We start from the raw sequence: 16,353 nt of genomic DNA on the forward strand, positions 1-16,353 counted from the left end.
ACACCCCTTGGACAGTGAGCACTGAGCCTTCAGATGGGGGCAAGGTGTAAGTTTATGACCCAAATCAAAGGCTACAAGTGGGGGCTTTTGGGCAGGGGGCTGGTATTTCAAGCATACTCCTCCCCTGCGGCCTGCTCAGTGATGCCACTGCTGCTGTGTGCCCTGCCACCATGACAGTGTGCACAGTGAGCCAGCCAGGAAGGTGGGTGGGGGGACAGTACGGGGAGACGTTCCAGGCCAGGGGAGAAACCTTGTGAAGCTACCACGGGGCTGAGACTGGACAGGGCACTGGCAGGGTCTGCAGGGCGATATAGTGGTGGAGGGCCATGAGGCCTTGGAGGTTCTCAAGCAAATGACAGCCTGGACCTGGCCAGTGGGCACTTCAGTTCTGGGGCGGCCCTCCACCCATGGTCACCACTCCTCACCTGTGTGAGTGGTGGAGGCTACTCAGAAGCAAGCCCAGCATGTCAGAGGCAAGGCCTGAGCAGTTTGCTTAATTTGGAAAGACGTTAGAATTGTTTGAGATTTACTTTTTTTTTTTTCTTTTCTAGAGTTTGATTTCTTCTGATGCGTCCTCCTTCTCCTAATTTATATTAACTGGGTTTTATTTAGACTATAAGTTATGGACATGGTTTTAGACACCCACAGTGGGTTTTTAATGGAATAAAATGTTTGTTTTAGCTTTGGTGCCTCAGTCTTGGCTCTGGTCATAGGGACAGCACTTGTTTTTGTCTTGAGCCTTCTGTGGATGTGGAGGAGCCTTTTCCTGTGTCCTGGGTAACCTCAAGGCCCAGCAGTAAACAGCATGTGGGGGGCGGTGGCCTACAGGCTCCCTGGAAAGCAGGGGGGGTGGATGTCGGGTGCCTCAGCACCTGGGCCTCTACATACTTCCTGCGCTGACCACTGCCCAGTGATGCCAGCCAGGACCTCACTCTGCTCTCCCATCACTTCTTCCTGTCCACTTGGCCTTGGCAACATCTCAAGCCCACATTCTTGACCGTGTCCCCCTGCCAGGCCCACCCTCCCACAGCCATCATCTTACCCTCCAGCACCTCCTGTCCTGGCACCCCCATAGACACACAGCACCCCCAGGCTACTGGGAGAGTCAAGCAGATAGCAAGGGCACAGTCCTCACCTGGGAAGGGTGTGGCTGGCTAAGGGACCCTGGACGGAGATGGCTTAACTGGCATCCGGGTCACAGAAGGTTCGAGCAGGACAGGACCTTGGCAACTTTCAGAGTCTTCAGAACAGTAAGAGTTCTCAGTCAGGAGCTGTGCGATCAGTTGCTGGTCCCACTCTCCCAGATGTCCCCAGAGCCCTGGCAAGGGTTGAGGGAATCTGGAGGCAAGGAGGATGCCATTCCTGCCCTTTAGGTAAGAGAGAGCTGTTGACATAAGTGTCTGAGGCTATCTGGCTGTTCTGCCTGGAGTGAGGGTGCCAGGGAAGCAGGCTAGAGTGACACAGCCACCTGGGTGTGGTGCCTGGGGCCCTGGGCAGGAGGAAGCAGAGTGGTTTGGGTAGGCTTTAAGTTGGTGGAAAGCCCCAGTGGCCTGGAACTGAGGACATGGGTGGCTAGGTCTAAGGGTGAACTTTGGAAAGGGGCATAACCTTTGGAAAGGTTGGCCGCATTGGAGGCTGGCTCCTCCTGTCTGACCTCTAGTAAATGGAATGTGTTCCTGGCTGGCCTGGCATGAGTCAGGCAGCAGCAGCCTAACTCCTCAGGGCCCTCAAACTGCCCACCTTGGCCATTCACATCATTGGGACTGTGCTGATGCCTGGGTCCCAAAGGAGTCAGAAAGCTCTAGGCTTGTGTGGGATGTAGCCTTGGGCCTGCACTCCTGGCCAAACACCAGTGTGGCTGGCCCCAGGAGTTAAGGACCTTTGTTTCAGCAGCCCCACCAAGAGCCAAGGCCCCAGATTCACACACTCTTGCATTTGAGGGTTGTTCTGTGGTCCTGGCTGCACAGGCCCGGGGGTGGCTACTGAGGACCTCTATGCTATTGGGACCCATCTCGCTGCAGCTCATCCCATTGCAAGGAGCTCAGGCCACCCAATAGTTCAACTCAACTGGCTCTGCTGCAAACCCTGGGATTCAGAGCAGTGTTCGTCGCAGCTGTCCTGAGCCCATATTCTTGGGTTCTTCTTCCCCACAGTGGGGAGTCTGGCCAGGCTTGGGAGACTGCTTGCCACTGGATTTGGCCCAAGCATTTCTGAACAGGGTCCCCAAGGCCAGGGTTGGGGGCAGATGCCAAGCCTTTCTGCTGCCTGGGCTTGGAGCTCCTCCCTACAGATCCCTCCCTCCCCCCATCCACGGCTGTCTTTTGCCCTGGCCTTTGGCAGAAGTAAAACTGCTTTCATTCAAAGCACCTAGAATGGGGCTGGAAGCAAGGAGCTCTCAGTGACTGCAATAGATAACTCTGGTGTGCTCTGTTCTCCTGTGACCACCCCCCCCCAACCCCTGACTTCCTGGCCCAGGCAAGTACTGGCTCCCAGGGGTCCCACTCACAGGAGGAAGGTTACACAGGGTGCTCCTGGCAGGGGCTGGCACAGAGGTGCTAATGGTCAGTACAACTCTGGGCTGGTTGCCAGGCCAGCTACATGAGTACGGGCCCTGCAGAGTCTGCGCTGACTGGCAGAAGAGCCAGGACAAGGGTCTGGAGCCTGGCCTGGGCACTCTCTGGGCAACCTGCACAAGTGCCTCCTCCCCATAGCAACGTGCTTGTGGACCTACAGCTAGCTCTGCTGGAGCCAAGCACACATCCTGGAGTTGCCTGTTCCTGCTGCACTGTTGACTGAAAGGTCCCAGTCAGTGTTTTACAGATGTCTGGTCATTTGCTGTGATCCACAGATAGGCAAGCCCTGAGAGCGCTGGTGGAAAACACCCAACCTGTGGTGCATGGAGCCGGGCCTCTCCTCAAAGCCAGCAGCCTGGCAGCCCACCCTCAGCACTTCCTGCATCTGAAAATGCCACACTCTGGCTGGTGGCTGGGGGACCTGGGATGGGGGAGTAATTTCCAACCTGCATCCTCTTCTGGGGTCTGCATCACCCTCCTGCCCCAGGCTCTTCTAACTACAGATCTCATCTTCCTGGGTTGCTATGAGCTGTAGCTGTTTTTCCCATCCAGTGGGAAGGTGATTGAGTGGCAGGGAGGACCAGGGATAAGGCCATACATCTGGGTCCCAGGGACAGCCCTGGGAGGTCTCCAAAAAAGCCTTTCAGGGAGGAGTGGGTGGGTGGGTGGGTGGATGAGGGGTGCTGCTGGGCACTGGCAGTGACTGGACAGAGGACAGGACACAGGTGGGAGGGTATTCAAACCATTTACTAAGCAAATTCTTACCCTCCCCCACAAGCTGCAAAGGAGGGCAGGGCCCTAGCTCCCCACGCAGGATCTAGTGCCCATAAGCCTCTCCTGGGGAGCTGCCAGGGTGAGGCAGGGAGGTCCAGGCCAAGTCTTTCAAGGCCCCCTGGGCTCAGGCCCCGATCTTGGGGTAAAGGTCGGTTGTATACAGCCCTCCGGCAGTCCAGGCTGGGGTCCCTGGGCTTTCCGTCTGCCTGGCTGGAATCAGCAGGAGCCGCTGGGGAGGATGGCGGGATCCAAGACCCTGAGGGTTGGGGAGGAAAGCGGCATTTCGGTCCATTGTCCATTCAGCCTAAGGAACCCCGCGCCCCACTCACATCGGAGCAAGTTCTGCGCACCGAAAAAGAAACCGAGCAAGTCCTTCCAAGTGCGTGGCTCCTGTTCCGGGCAGGGCCCGGCTAGTGGCCGTAGAAGAGAACGGGCTGCGGGCGCGTGAAAGGTCTCAGTCGGCCGGTGCGCCGCGTCCAGGCGCAGAACCGGCCATTCCGCAGAGACTGTGCGCCGCACCACCTAGCATAGGCTGCGGTCCATGCACGACGCCCCTGGCCAGTCGTTCCGCTTGCGGGAGTGGCCGGCGTGAGGGGCCCCGCCGAGTCCAGCGCCCTCAGACGTAGTTCTTCTTGTCATAGTCGCCGCTGGCCGTGGGCCGCCGCGGAGCGGAGTACTTGACCGGGAAGCTGAAGTCGGGGCGGCCAGCGCAGACCCAGGCGCCGCAGCACACTAGGCCGCCGCCGCACATGAGCAGCGCCGAAGCGGCCCAACCAATGTACAGCGCCGCGCCCAGTTCGTACTTCTGCGACATGGGCACGGTCGGGTCGTAGAACTCACGGACCACGATATTGGCGAACCAGCAGAGCGGAACGAGCGCCAGCAGCCCGCAGAGCGCGTAGAGCGCGCCGCCTGTGAGGGCCACGCGCGCTTTGGCCGGGCCTGGGGCCACGCAGGTAGTGCACTGCGCGCCCGCCAGGGTCACGAAAAGCGCGACAAGCGCCAGCAACACGGCGCCCACGGTGAGCGCCCGCGCCGCCTGCACCTCGGTGCTCAGCGCCAGCACCGAATCGTACACCTTGCATTGCATGTGCCCGGTGCTCTGCACCACGCACGACATCCACAGCCCCTTCCAGGTGGTCTGCGCCGTCACGATGTTGTGGTCCAGGAAGGCAGTCACCTGCCACATGGGCAGCCCGCACGCCAGGATCAGGCCCACCCAGCCCACCAGGCACAGCACCAGGCCGAGGATCTCCAGCGCGGCCGACCCCATGGCTGAAGGCGAGATGGGCGCCCGACGGCCCCCGGGCCTCCGGGCCTCCGGGAGGGCGCGGCGGTGCCTCGGTGGAGCGGCTTTGTAGCCTGAGAGGGCCCTGGTGCCTCTGCGCCCGGCTCACTGCCGGCTCACCGCCTCCCGTCCGCGGCTCCAGCAAATCTGCTCCACCGCCTCAGAACTGCGGGCGCCTCCTGGGGGGGCTTCCCATTTGAAGGTTCGGGGGCGGACCCTGCGCTGCGGATCCAGCCCCTGGTCCGCGAGTAGCCAATCCGTGCACCGGCCGTCGACCCTCAACCAATCACAGCCGCCCCCGGCATCCGGAGTTAGGGAAACAACTGCCTCGGGAGTAGCGGTGGGCGCGGGGACCACTCCTCTCCCGGCCGCCGCCCGGCTCTTGTCCAGAGCTGGCTCCGGACTGACCTGGGGTAGCTGGACGCGCGCTCTGCGGGCCCCCACTCCCTGTGTCCCAGCCTCTCCATTTCAGGGAGCTGTATGACTGCACCAACTTCTCCGGCTACATCCAGGAATAAGACCGAAGGTCTCTACCACCCAAGCCAGCTCCACTCTACCCCTCACCATCATCGCCTTGCAGAGGCTTGCGTTGCAGACTCTTGTCCACCGACTCTTGTCCTCCTATTACTCCAGGAATCTCGCCCTGGAGTCCAGTCGCATCCGCAGTCCCTTCTCTGCACCTTTACTGCGCAGTTCCTCTCTGAGTCCTGGCACTGTGTCTCCCAGAGACCAGAAGTCCAGGCAGGCGTGTGTGGGTCTCCAACCCAAGGTCCTGCCCAGCGCCACTGCCCACTCTATCACCTTCCCCAATATGAAGCAGGTGGAACAGGGGCCTTTCCGCCGCCTCCGGAGACCCCCACTCTGCCCCTGACGCTGGGGATTCCCGGACCTCCCAACCTTTGTGCTGGCTACTGCTCTTCCTGAGATGTTTCCCATCCCCCATTCTTTGAGGCCCAGCTCAGGCGACACCACTTTCAGGAAGTCCCCAGTGTTCTCCAGTGACTCAACAAACATGCTGTCCTCCTAGGAGCAGCCTGTGGTGGGGGGCTTGGGGGCGTCCTTTAGCCCTCAGAGAGGAGAAACACAAGGGACACAGAGGTGCTGTGCTCTGCCCTCCCACCAGTGGCAGTGGTACCCCTGGCACCCCAGGCCCCAGGCCACCCTCCGGAAGCTAACTTGGAGTTTCCTGGCCAGGAGGAAGAGCCCCCATCCTCGCTGGAGGCGGGAGGCACGGGATTTCCGGGCATTCTTCTGCACAATGGCCCAGCCGTTTCTCGAAAGGCCCGCTGGGATGGACACTGGGTCCCCCTGAGACTCAGGTGGGGGCAACAGACCCTGCAGCCCAGAACCCCATGAGGGCACCAGCCCCTTGCTGGCAGCTCCCTCCCCACTCCCCATCAGCCCTTTTGTTTCCAGCAAAATCTGTAATGTCTTGGACTGAGGTGGCTGGGACCTGGGTTCTTTCCTCTGGTCCAAGGTGCTTGGTGCTGCTGGACAGGGCCCTCCACAGAGAAGGCCTGACACTGAGGCCAGCCACAGCCTAGGAGTTTTGATAAATCTGTCCTTCCTGGGACCTGGTTCCTTCTCCTCCCCCCCTCATTTGGCTCTGAGATAAGGCCAATGCCCAGTTCAGCTAGCATGGAGAGGCACCCAAGGCAAGTTTGTTGGGCCCTGTGTGTGAAGGTGGGGAGAGGGGAGAAGTTTTAACCTTTTCCTTACCCCCAACCTCCTTATCCCTGCACAGGATGGGGCTCTGAGGACCACCGCCTCCTCCCAGCCATCACCTCACTGCTTCCCTCCCGCTGCAGACTCATGGGCCATTCCCCTTCCACCCCGCAGACCTTCCTGGACATCCCCTCCTTTTGTCCACTCCAGGGGGCCCAGCTACACCACTCACCCCCTTCCCAATCCTGCTCCCTCTGGGCCTGAGTCCAGGGACCTTGCCCAAGTCCCCCACCATGCTCCACACTGCTCTTTTCCCAGGATGACTGCTGTAGCCTCCTCAGGCCGTCTGGACCCCATCCTTGCCCACTCAGTATGTTCTCAGAGCAGCCAGGCCATGCTTGCAGGCTCCTCTCCCAGGTCACACTCTGCCTGAAACCTGTCATGGCTCACATGACAAAGTGATCAAAGCGTTGACTCCTGGGAGCTGCCCAGGGTGATGTGTGCCTGCCTGCCTGTCTGCCTGCCTGCCTGCCTGCCTTGGGCCTGGCCAGTCCAGCAGCACACACTCCGTGCTCCATCCACATTTGTCTTTCTCTAGGCCTTCAGGCTGATCTTGCTCTCACTCGTGGCCTCTTCTGCCTGCAGTGTGTGTCCCTCAGGTAGGGGCTGCTCATCTTCTAAGTTGTGCTGCTGAGATCACTTGCTCTTGGATGTCTTTCTGCCTCTGTCCCCCAGCCCTACTCTCAGATGCCCAAGTTAGAACCGTTCTTCTGCTTAGTGGTTTTCCCCATCAATATCCAGGAATGAGCCTCCACACAGTGACCATCTTCATGCATCTGTCCATGGCAAGGCGCTTCCTGTGATCTGTGGCTGACTTCTGGCTACTGTCACCCCCTCCAGCCAGCTTGGAGCTGCAGCCAGCATGAGGATCTCCCCCTTTGCCTGCCCACCTGCCTCCTTCACCGTGGCTCTCCCAGGGTCCGTCTCCAGCCTGGCACCCCAGGGTGGCCCCAGTGAGCCCTTGTTTCTTTGGGGACAGCTTTATAGTATCTTGGGGACTTGATGGAAAAGCTTCAGTCTCCACCTATCACAGTCTGATTTCTATCCCAACACCACTGTGTTGGTTGTGGCCTAGGCCTTTGGTGGAACCAGAGCAGCACAGAGAAAGCCCAGCCCAGACCTAGGAGGGGCGTGAGTGTGCACCTGCCCTTCCTTCCACTCGTGGTGGTCTTGTGACAACCTGCTGTGCACCAAGTATGGTCTCTGGGTGGAGAACACACCCAGCAAGCTCCTGCCCTCAACCAGTAACTGGGTAGGGCCATTTCAGATGTGCCCATGGCCATGGGGTAAAGAGATGACAGTGTGATGCAGAGTGATAAAGCCATCTCTGAGGAGGTGACAGCTCAGCCAAGATCCAGGAAAGAAGTTCCATGTCATAGTCCAGAGATGGGAAGGAGCACGGTGACTGGGGGGGCAAATGGAGCCCGGTGAGGTTGGGGCAAGATAGTGGGCCAGGGCCTGCAGGCTGAGGTCAGAGGGGTCCAGGCCTGGGCAGGGCCATGAATCCCTGATCTCTGGAGAGGAGCTCCCAGACCAGCTTGCCAGCCAAGGCCACCTGCTCATCTACAGCTATTGTTCTGCTTTCCCAGGGGAAGTGCAGCAGGATCTCATTAATTGTGTGAGGGAAAGGCCTGAGTCAGCAGAAAGTAAAGTTTATCTTGAGCAGCTGCCGACTGACCCAGAGCCAGGGGTGATCTGGTGACCTTCCAAGGACAGTCTAAATTTAGGCTCCTGATTCCTAGGGACTGGGGTTTGGGAAGCTCCAAGTAGCCAATTTAATTGCACAGGAAGTGAAAAACAACCTTCCTTCTATCTTTTGGCTTTGAAACAGTTAAGGATGTTTTCCCTCAGTGCAGCAGATGTTTGTAGAGTGTCTGATCACAGAACACCTCCTGGTGCCCTTTCTTGGTGCTTCCAGAGGCAGCATGAATCCCCACATCATCCGGCCCTGCTCTGGGGGCCTACTAGGGGCACAGGGCCTGTGATGACATGCAGAGCACCCTGTGACAAACAGCTAGTGAATTCACAATTCAAACTAGTGAATTGGCCTCTCCTTGTCTTACTTTCCCCATTGATAACAAAGACCTCACAATGGAGGCTGCAAGTCTGGAGGGGAGGCTGTCACCAATCCTGAGTCCTCTGCTGCCATTCCTGATCACTCTATGGGTTCCTGAGATGTCCTCCCTGGCTCCCTTGACCTTTGCAGCTCATCTGACTTCAGTCCTCAGAACAGGTGCCACTGGTTATTTGCTCAAATTGGAGGACATTGTGGCTTTTACTTCCCCAGTGGGATGGGGAGTGAAGGGCAGGGAGCTCTGGTTGACAGAGACCCAGGGTCCTGTAGGCCCCTGATGACATCATAGATTGTACCAAATGGTGGTCTCTGCATAGGCCAGGGTGCCCTTGGGAGCATGGAAGAGGCTAGCCCGTGGCAGTAGTGCCTCCAGGGACCAGAAGTAGTCCTCCACCCCACTCCTACTCCTCACCCCTCATGCCTGCACTGCCTCCATGGCCTCTCCGTCCACCTTCTCTCCCTAAACCACTTCCTTCTCCGATTCTTTCCTTCTCTGCATGCTGCATTTTACAACAATTTTATATTCTTTCCACTTAAAATCATAAAGTGATTCTAGACCTGCCTTTTTTGTTTAGCATCATATAATAAGCATGTCTACACTTTGTTAAAAACACCCTCATGATTACTATTGTTTTTAACTGCCCGGAAGATGGCCTTGGGGGTTGGACAGAGACAGGATAGAATCTATCTCCACCATTCCCAGGAGCAGGATGTGACCAGGGAAATCTGTTCTGAGGTTTTGTAAAATGGGGATGATAAGGGACTTAACATCAAAGGGTTGTCAAGGGGCTGTCAAGGGGACAGTGTTCCCTAGCTCAAGGTGAATGCTGGATTAACATTAATGATGATGATTAATTATGCAATCATCCCTCAAGACATACTTTGATAAATGATGATTTTTCTGTTGTAAATAATACTGCTGCAAAAGTAGGTCTTGGTATTTTGAGTGATTTCCTAAGGAAAAATTCCTCCAAGAATTTTAGCTCACATCCAGGAGGTTGTATCACATAGACCTCTTATCTGAGTATGCATTTGCATTGCCTGTCACCAGCATTGGGTATCCACAGTTTAAAAGTTTACTTATTGGATGGCAGAAAATGGTATCTTTAACTTGCTTTGAATAGCAATGTGTTAAAATTTTGTTTTAATTTATATTGCTTATTTTTATTTCCTCTGGCGAATTTTTCTTTGGTGAATTGATGTTTTTCTCATTTTATATGTTAGAAACGTTATGTGCTGTCATATATGTGGCACATACCTTTTGCCATTTGCTATGAAATCTGTTACTGATTTTTTTCAGGATGTTACAGAAATTTGAATTTTTGAGTATTTGAATCTATTTAGGTTTTCTCACTGTGCCTTTTTTTTTTTTTAAGTTTATGTATTTATTTTGAGGGACTGAGAGTGAGACTGAGCTGGGGAGGGACAGAGACAGACAGAGAAAGAGAGAGAGAGAGAATCTCTCCCACTACAAGTGTAGAGCCCAACATGGGACTCAAACCCACGAACCATGAGATCATGACCTGAGCTGAAATCAAGAGTTGGATGCTTAACTCACTGAACCACACAGGTGCCCCTACCTACCTTTATTTTTAACTGTTAAAAAGTCCTTCTATATGTAGAAGATACAAGTTAAATTATATTTTCTTATAGTTTTCTTCTGCTTCTACTCATGCCAAGGAGGGCTTCCCATTCTGACCAAGGTAGATGGGACTAAACTAAGATTAGAGTTTTGCTCAACAGCAAAATGGAGGGGATAGAAGAAAGAATAAGTAAATTTGAACAATAGGATTATTGCATCTAAGCAAGAAAGAGAATGTAGACTGGAAAAATTAAAAAAAGAAAGCCTTGGGGAAATGTATGATGAATGTATGATGATAACTAAAGATTTAACATCCATGCCATTGTAGTTCCAAAAGGGGAAGAGAAAGAGGGTAGGGATTTTAAAAAAAGAAAAAAAGTAAAGAAATAATAGCTGAAAATTTCCTAAATGTAGCAAACAAAACAACACCAAAAATCCTACAGATTCAAGATGTTGCCCGAATTCCAAACAGGATAAACCCAAAAAAATCAACACCAAGACACATCATAATTAAATTTCTGAAAATTAAAGACAAAGAAAAATATTAAGAAGAATCAGAGAAAAAAGACACCCTCACCTATAGGGCGAAAACAAATCAAATGATCAAAGATTTCTCATCAGAAACCATGGAGAACAGGATAAGTAATATATTTTTTTAAGTGCTGGAAGAAAAACAATGTCAACCCAGAATTTGATATCTGAATATATTCTTCAAGAATGCAAGGGAAATGAATATATTCTCAGATGCAGGAAAACTAAGAAATTTATCACCAGCAGATGTACCCTAAAAGAATGACTAAAGGGTGTTCTTTAAACAGAAAGAAAATGATAAGAGGAGGAATCTTGAAATATCAGGAAAGAAGAAAATGATAAGCAAAATCCTGATAAATATAATAGATTCCTTCTCTTCTTGAATTTTCTAAGTTATGTTTGATGCTTGAAGCAAAAATTATTGCACTGCCTCAAGTGGTTTTTGGTCTATGTAGAGGAGATATCTAGATATTTATACTATAATTAGGGGAGGATAAAAGGACATAAAGGGAGGTAGGTTTCTACACTTTATTCCAACTGATAAATATTGACACCAGTAGACTTTGATGAGTTATGTGTATAATAGTGTAATCCTGGATCAACCATTAAAAAGCTATACAAAGAGATACACGCAAAAACACTATAGGGGCGCCTAGGTGGCTCAGTTGGTTAAGTGTCCAACTCTTGATTTTGGCTCAGGTCATGATCTCATGAGTCATGAGGCTGAGCTCCGTGTCAGACTCTGCATTGGGTGTGGAGCCTGCTTAAGATTTTCTCTCTCCCTCTTCCTCTATCCCCTCTTCCCTGCTTGCTCTCTCTGTCTCTCTGTCTCTGTCTCTCTCTCAAAAAAAAAAAAACACTATAGATAATTCAAAATGGAATTCTAAAAGATATTTAAGTAAACCACAGGAAGGCAGGAAACATAAACAGAAACAAAAAGAGAGAGTGCAAACAGAAACAAATATCAAGTGGCAGACTTAAGCTTTATCATATCAATAATTACGTTATTTTAAAAAATTTTTAATGTTTATTTTTGAGAGAGAGAGAGACAGAAACAGAGCACGAGCAGGGGAGGGGCGGAGAGAGAGGGAGACACAGAATCTGAAGCAGGCTCCAGGCTCTGAGCTGTCAACACAGAGCCTGACATGGGGCTTGAACCCACAAACCACAAGATCATGACCTGAGCTGCAGTCAGACACTTAACTGACTGAGCCACCCAGGCACCCTTCTAATTACATTGATTTAAATGTATGTGGTCTAAATAAAATTAAACAACAGAGATTGGTAGAGCAGACAAAAATATATAACCTAAATATATGTTATTTAAAACTAACTCATTTCAAATACAATGTTATGTGTGGGTTGAAAGCAAAAGGATAAAAAAAGATTTACTAAGCAAACATCAATCCAATAAATGCAGAGTGGCTGTATTAATATCAGATAAAGTAGACTTCACTAAGAAAATTACCAGAAATAGAGGAAAATATTACCTAATTACAAAGGGTCGACGTGTCAAGAAGACATAACAATCACAAATGCATTTGCACCAAACAAAAGAGCTAGGAAATAATGTGAAACTGATAAAACTGAGTGGAAAAATAGACAAATTGATAATTATAGCTGAAGCTTCAGAACTCCTCTCTTAACAATTGATAGAACAAATGGACAGAAAATCAGAAAGAAGATAGAAGAACTCAACAGCACTATTAAACAACAGGATCTTATCAACATTTATATAATACTATCCAACAAAGCAGAATATACATTCTTTGCAAGTGCCCAGAGAACCTATGCCAGGACAGACCATATTCTGGGCCATTAAAGAAAAAAAAAGCAACAACCTTCCATCCAGCTATGGAAGTCCTAGATAGGTATGCCTGAGTGTTAGTTGGTTGGGCCTCCTGCTCTTGATTTCAGCTCCAGTCATGATCTCATGGTTCATGGGATTGAGCCCTGAATCACGCTCTGCACTGACAGCACAGAGCCAGCTTGGAATCCTCTCTCTTCCTCCCCTGCTCATGTTTGCTCATGCATGCACTCTCTCTCAAGATAAATAAACTTTTTAAAAAAAGGCCTAGGGGCGCCTGAATGGCTCAGTTGGTTAAGCATCTGACTCTTGGTTTTGGCCCAGGTCATGATCTCACGGTTGTGGGATCGAACCCCACATTGGGTTCTGCACTTATGGCTCTCTCCCCTTCTTTCTCTGCCTCTGCCCCGCTCTCAAATGTGCTCTCTCTCTCTCAAAATAAATAAACTTTTTAAAAAAGGCCTTATAACTAATAAATGAATTCAGCAAAATACAAAGATTCAAGATCAAAGTACAAAAATCAATTTCCACTTCTATACACTGGTAATGAACACATGAAAACCAAAATTAAAAATACAACATCACTTACAATCCCTCAAAAACCAAAGTACATAGATGTAAATCTAACAAATGCAAACAAAAGTTGTATGCTGGAAACTGCAAAACACTGATGAAAAGAATCAAAGATCTAAATACATGGAGAAGCTTTGTGTGTTCACTGATTGGAAGACTCAATGTGACAAAGATGTTTATAATGCCAATTCCCTTCAAAATCCCAGCAAGATTCCTTATAGATACACACAAGATTATTCTAAAACTTGAAAATAAATTAAAATAGCTAAAACAATTCTGAAAAAATAAGAATAAAGTGGGAAGAATCTCTCTATTTTATTTTGAGACTTATGATATAGATGTTAATATATTGCTTATTAGGGGACAGAGACATTGTTCAATGGAACAGAACAGAGAACCCAGAAACAGCCTCACACAAGTATAGTTAACTGATTTTTGACAAGCATGCAAAGGCAATTCAATGGCCCAAAAGAATGGAAGCAGCGATTTGAACAGATATTTGTACACAAATATTCATAACAGCATTATTCATAACAGCCAAAATGTGGAAATTCTGAAACATGCTACAGCATGGCTGAGAACATTACATTAAGTGAACTAAGCCAGACACAAAGGGAAGAGTATTGTATGATTCCACTAACAGGAGGTACCTAGTATATACTGTCAGATTCATAGAGACAGAAAGCAGAATGGTGGTTGCCAGGGGCCAGGGGAGGAAGGAATGGGGAATTTTAATGGGGACAGAGTTTCAGTTTGGGAAGATGAAAAAGTTCTGGAGATGGACTGTGGTGATGGTTGCACAGCAATATGAATGTACTTCATGCCACTGAACTGTAAAAATTGTTAAAATGATGAGTTTTATGTGATTGTAAGTTTTACCACAATAAAATAAAAAGGAACTCAATGGAGGAAGGATAATCTTTTCAACAATATGCTAAAGCAATTAGATATCAACAGGGGGTGGGGAACCAACCTGAATCTAAACCTCACACCATAAAAAATAAAAATCTCAAAATGAATCCCGATTTAAATGTAAAATGTAAAACTAAAGAATTTTAGAAGCTAACTCAGGGGGAAAAAAGAAAGAAACTCAGGAGAAAATCTTTGGGACATAGACATGATACAAAAGCATGCTCATAAATGGAGAAAATGACCAATTAATTTTACCAAAATTAACTTTTTCTTTGTGAGACACTTTTTAAAAATTGTTTATTTATTTTGAGAGAGAGAGAGAGAGAACATGTGTGCACATATGGGAGGGGCAGAGGGAGACAAGGAGAGAGAGAATACCAAGCAGGCTCCATGCTGTCATGACCTGATCTGAAATCAAGAGTCAGACTCTTAACCCACTGAGCCACCCAGGCACCTGGAGATACTTTTAAAAAGATGAAAAGACAAGCTACACAGTGGGAGAAAATATTTGCATTCCACATATTCAACAAAGGTCTAATATCCACAATATGTCGAGAACTCCGAAAATTGATCATTAAAAAAAAAAAAAAAAAAAGCTATATAGGGGCACCTGGGTGGCTCAGTCAGTTGAACATTGGACTGGAATTCAGCTCAGGTCATGATCCCAGGGTCATGGGATAGAACCCCACCTTGGGCTGTGCGCTGAGTGTGGAGCCTGCTTAAAATTCTCTCTCTCTCTTTGCCACTCTCCCCCACTCGTACGTGCTCGATCTCTCTTGCTCTAAAATAAATTTTAAAAAAGACATCTGGGTGGTTTAGTCTTTAAGCATCTGACTTTGACTCAGGTCAGGATTTCACCATTAATGAGTTCAAGTCCCACATTGAGTGAGCTTGAGCCCCGAGTTCAGGTGAGCCCCACTTCTCTCTCTCTCTGTCTCTCACTCTCACTCTCTCTCTCTGCCCCTCATGGCATTCTTTCAACTCTCTCTCTCTGTCCCTTACTTACTTGTGCCTTGTCTCTCTCTCTCTCAAAATAAATAAATAAATAAATTTTAAAAAATGAAAATATTTAATTAACCCCCCCCCCCCAAGCAAACAAATTAGAAATGGGGCAGGGGTGCTTGGGTGGCCCAGTCAGTTAAGCCTCCAATTCTTGATTTCAGCTCAGGTCATGAGCTCACAGTTCATGGGATCAACCCCTGCATCAGTCTCTGTGTTAATGGTGCAGAGCCTGCTTTGGATTCTCTCTCTCCCTCTGTCTCTGCCCTTCCCCTACTCATGCTCTCTCTCTCAAAATAAATAAATAAACATTAAAAAAAGAAGAAGAAATGGGGCAAAAGACACACAGAAATCTTTTGCCAAAAAGGATGGCAAGTGAACCAATGAAAAGATGTTCAAATCACTATTAGGGAAATTAAAATTAAATTTTTAACTATGACATGATCATTATATATCGAAGGATGAAATAAGATTACAATTATTAAAACAGCCAAAATAAAAAAATAATGACAACACCAAATGCTGGTGAGGATGCAGAGCATCTGAATCTCTCACACATTGCTGGTGGGAACATAAAATGGTATAGCCACCCTGGAAAACAGTTTCGCAGTTTCTTAAAAAACTAAACATGGACTATATGGTAGTGTATACCTTATAATCCAGCAATTGCACTTCTGGGCATTTATTTCAAAGAAAGAAAAACTTATGAGTGCACAAAAACCCGTACACAATTGTTAATAGCATCTTTATTTGTTACAGCCCCAAACTGGAAACAATGCAAAAGTCCCTTAATAGGTTAGTGGCTAAAAAAACTATGGCACAACCATAGTGTGGAATAGTACTCAGCAATAAGAGACCAACAAACCCTTGATACACACAATAACTTTGATCTCAAGGGTATTAAATGAAAAAAAGCCAACCGCGATTTGCTATATACTCTGATTCCATTTCTATAAAATGACAAAATTACAGAGATGGAAACAGTTTAGTGTTTCCTAGGGGTTAGGGATTATGGCAGAGGGAGAGGGTGGATATGGATATGAAGGCATAGTAGAAAGCAGATCTTTGTGGTGATGGAGTAGTCTATATATACAGGTTTGTTTGTTTTTTGAGAGAGAGAGAGAGAGAGAGCAAGCATGAAGGAGTGAAGGGCAGAGAGAAAGGGAGAAAGAAAATCCTATGAGGTACAGAGAGAGAGGAAGAGAGAGAGGGAGAGAATGCAGAGCCCAGAGTAGGGCTGGAACTCATGAATGATGAGATCATGACTTGTGCTGAAGTTAGATTCTTAACCAGCTGAGCTACCCAGGCACCCCTGCAGTAGTCTATATCTTGATTTCAGCCGTGGTTACATGAATCTACACATTTGATAAATTACATGTATAGAATTACATATACACATTGGGTGTACATAGTGATACAGAATTACACACACACATTGTACCACTGTCAAATTCCTGATTTTGATACTGCACTATAATTATGTAATATGTAATCACTGGGGATAACTGAGTGAAG

At 49.0% G+C, this 16,353-nt stretch overlaps 2 protein-coding genes across 4 annotated transcripts in view; one reads left to right on the forward strand and one right to left on the reverse strand.

Moving 5' to 3' along the window:
* CDC45 (cell division cycle 45) overlaps positions 1 to 682 on the forward strand; it is a 33,742-nt gene extending 33,060 nt beyond the window's left edge. For all 3 annotated transcript variants that reach the window (XR_007455474.1, XM_049620570.1, XM_049620571.1), the window contains one exon: positions 552 to 682. The gene's annotated coding sequence lies outside the window, so the exon portion shown is untranslated. The remainder of the gene's footprint in view (positions 1 to 551) is intronic.
* Positions 683 to 3,302: 2,620 nt separating this feature from the next.
* CLDN5 (claudin 5) lies at positions 3,303 to 5,526 on the reverse strand. The gene has a single exon (XM_049620572.1). It carries the CDS (start codon positions 4,618 to 4,620, stop codon positions 3,964 to 3,966), a length of 657 nt encoding a protein of 218 aa, XP_049476529.1. The 5' UTR covers positions 4,621 to 5,526; the 3' UTR covers positions 3,303 to 3,963.
* Between the last annotated feature and the right edge of the window lie 10,827 nt (positions 5,527 to 16,353).

This window comes from Panthera uncia, assembly GCF_023721935.1.
Source record: "Panthera uncia isolate 11264 chromosome D3 unlocalized genomic scaffold, Puncia_PCG_1.0 HiC_scaffold_8, whole genome shotgun sequence".
NCBI classification, from domain to species: domain Eukaryota; kingdom Metazoa; phylum Chordata; class Mammalia; order Carnivora; family Felidae; genus Panthera; species Panthera uncia.

Bases quoted from the DNA above. Each gene is read 5' to 3' on its own strand.
- CLDN5 (XM_049620572.1), bottom strand. From the start codon at position 4,620: ATGGGGTCGGCCGCGCTGGAGATCCTCGGCCTGGTGCTGTGCCTGGTG.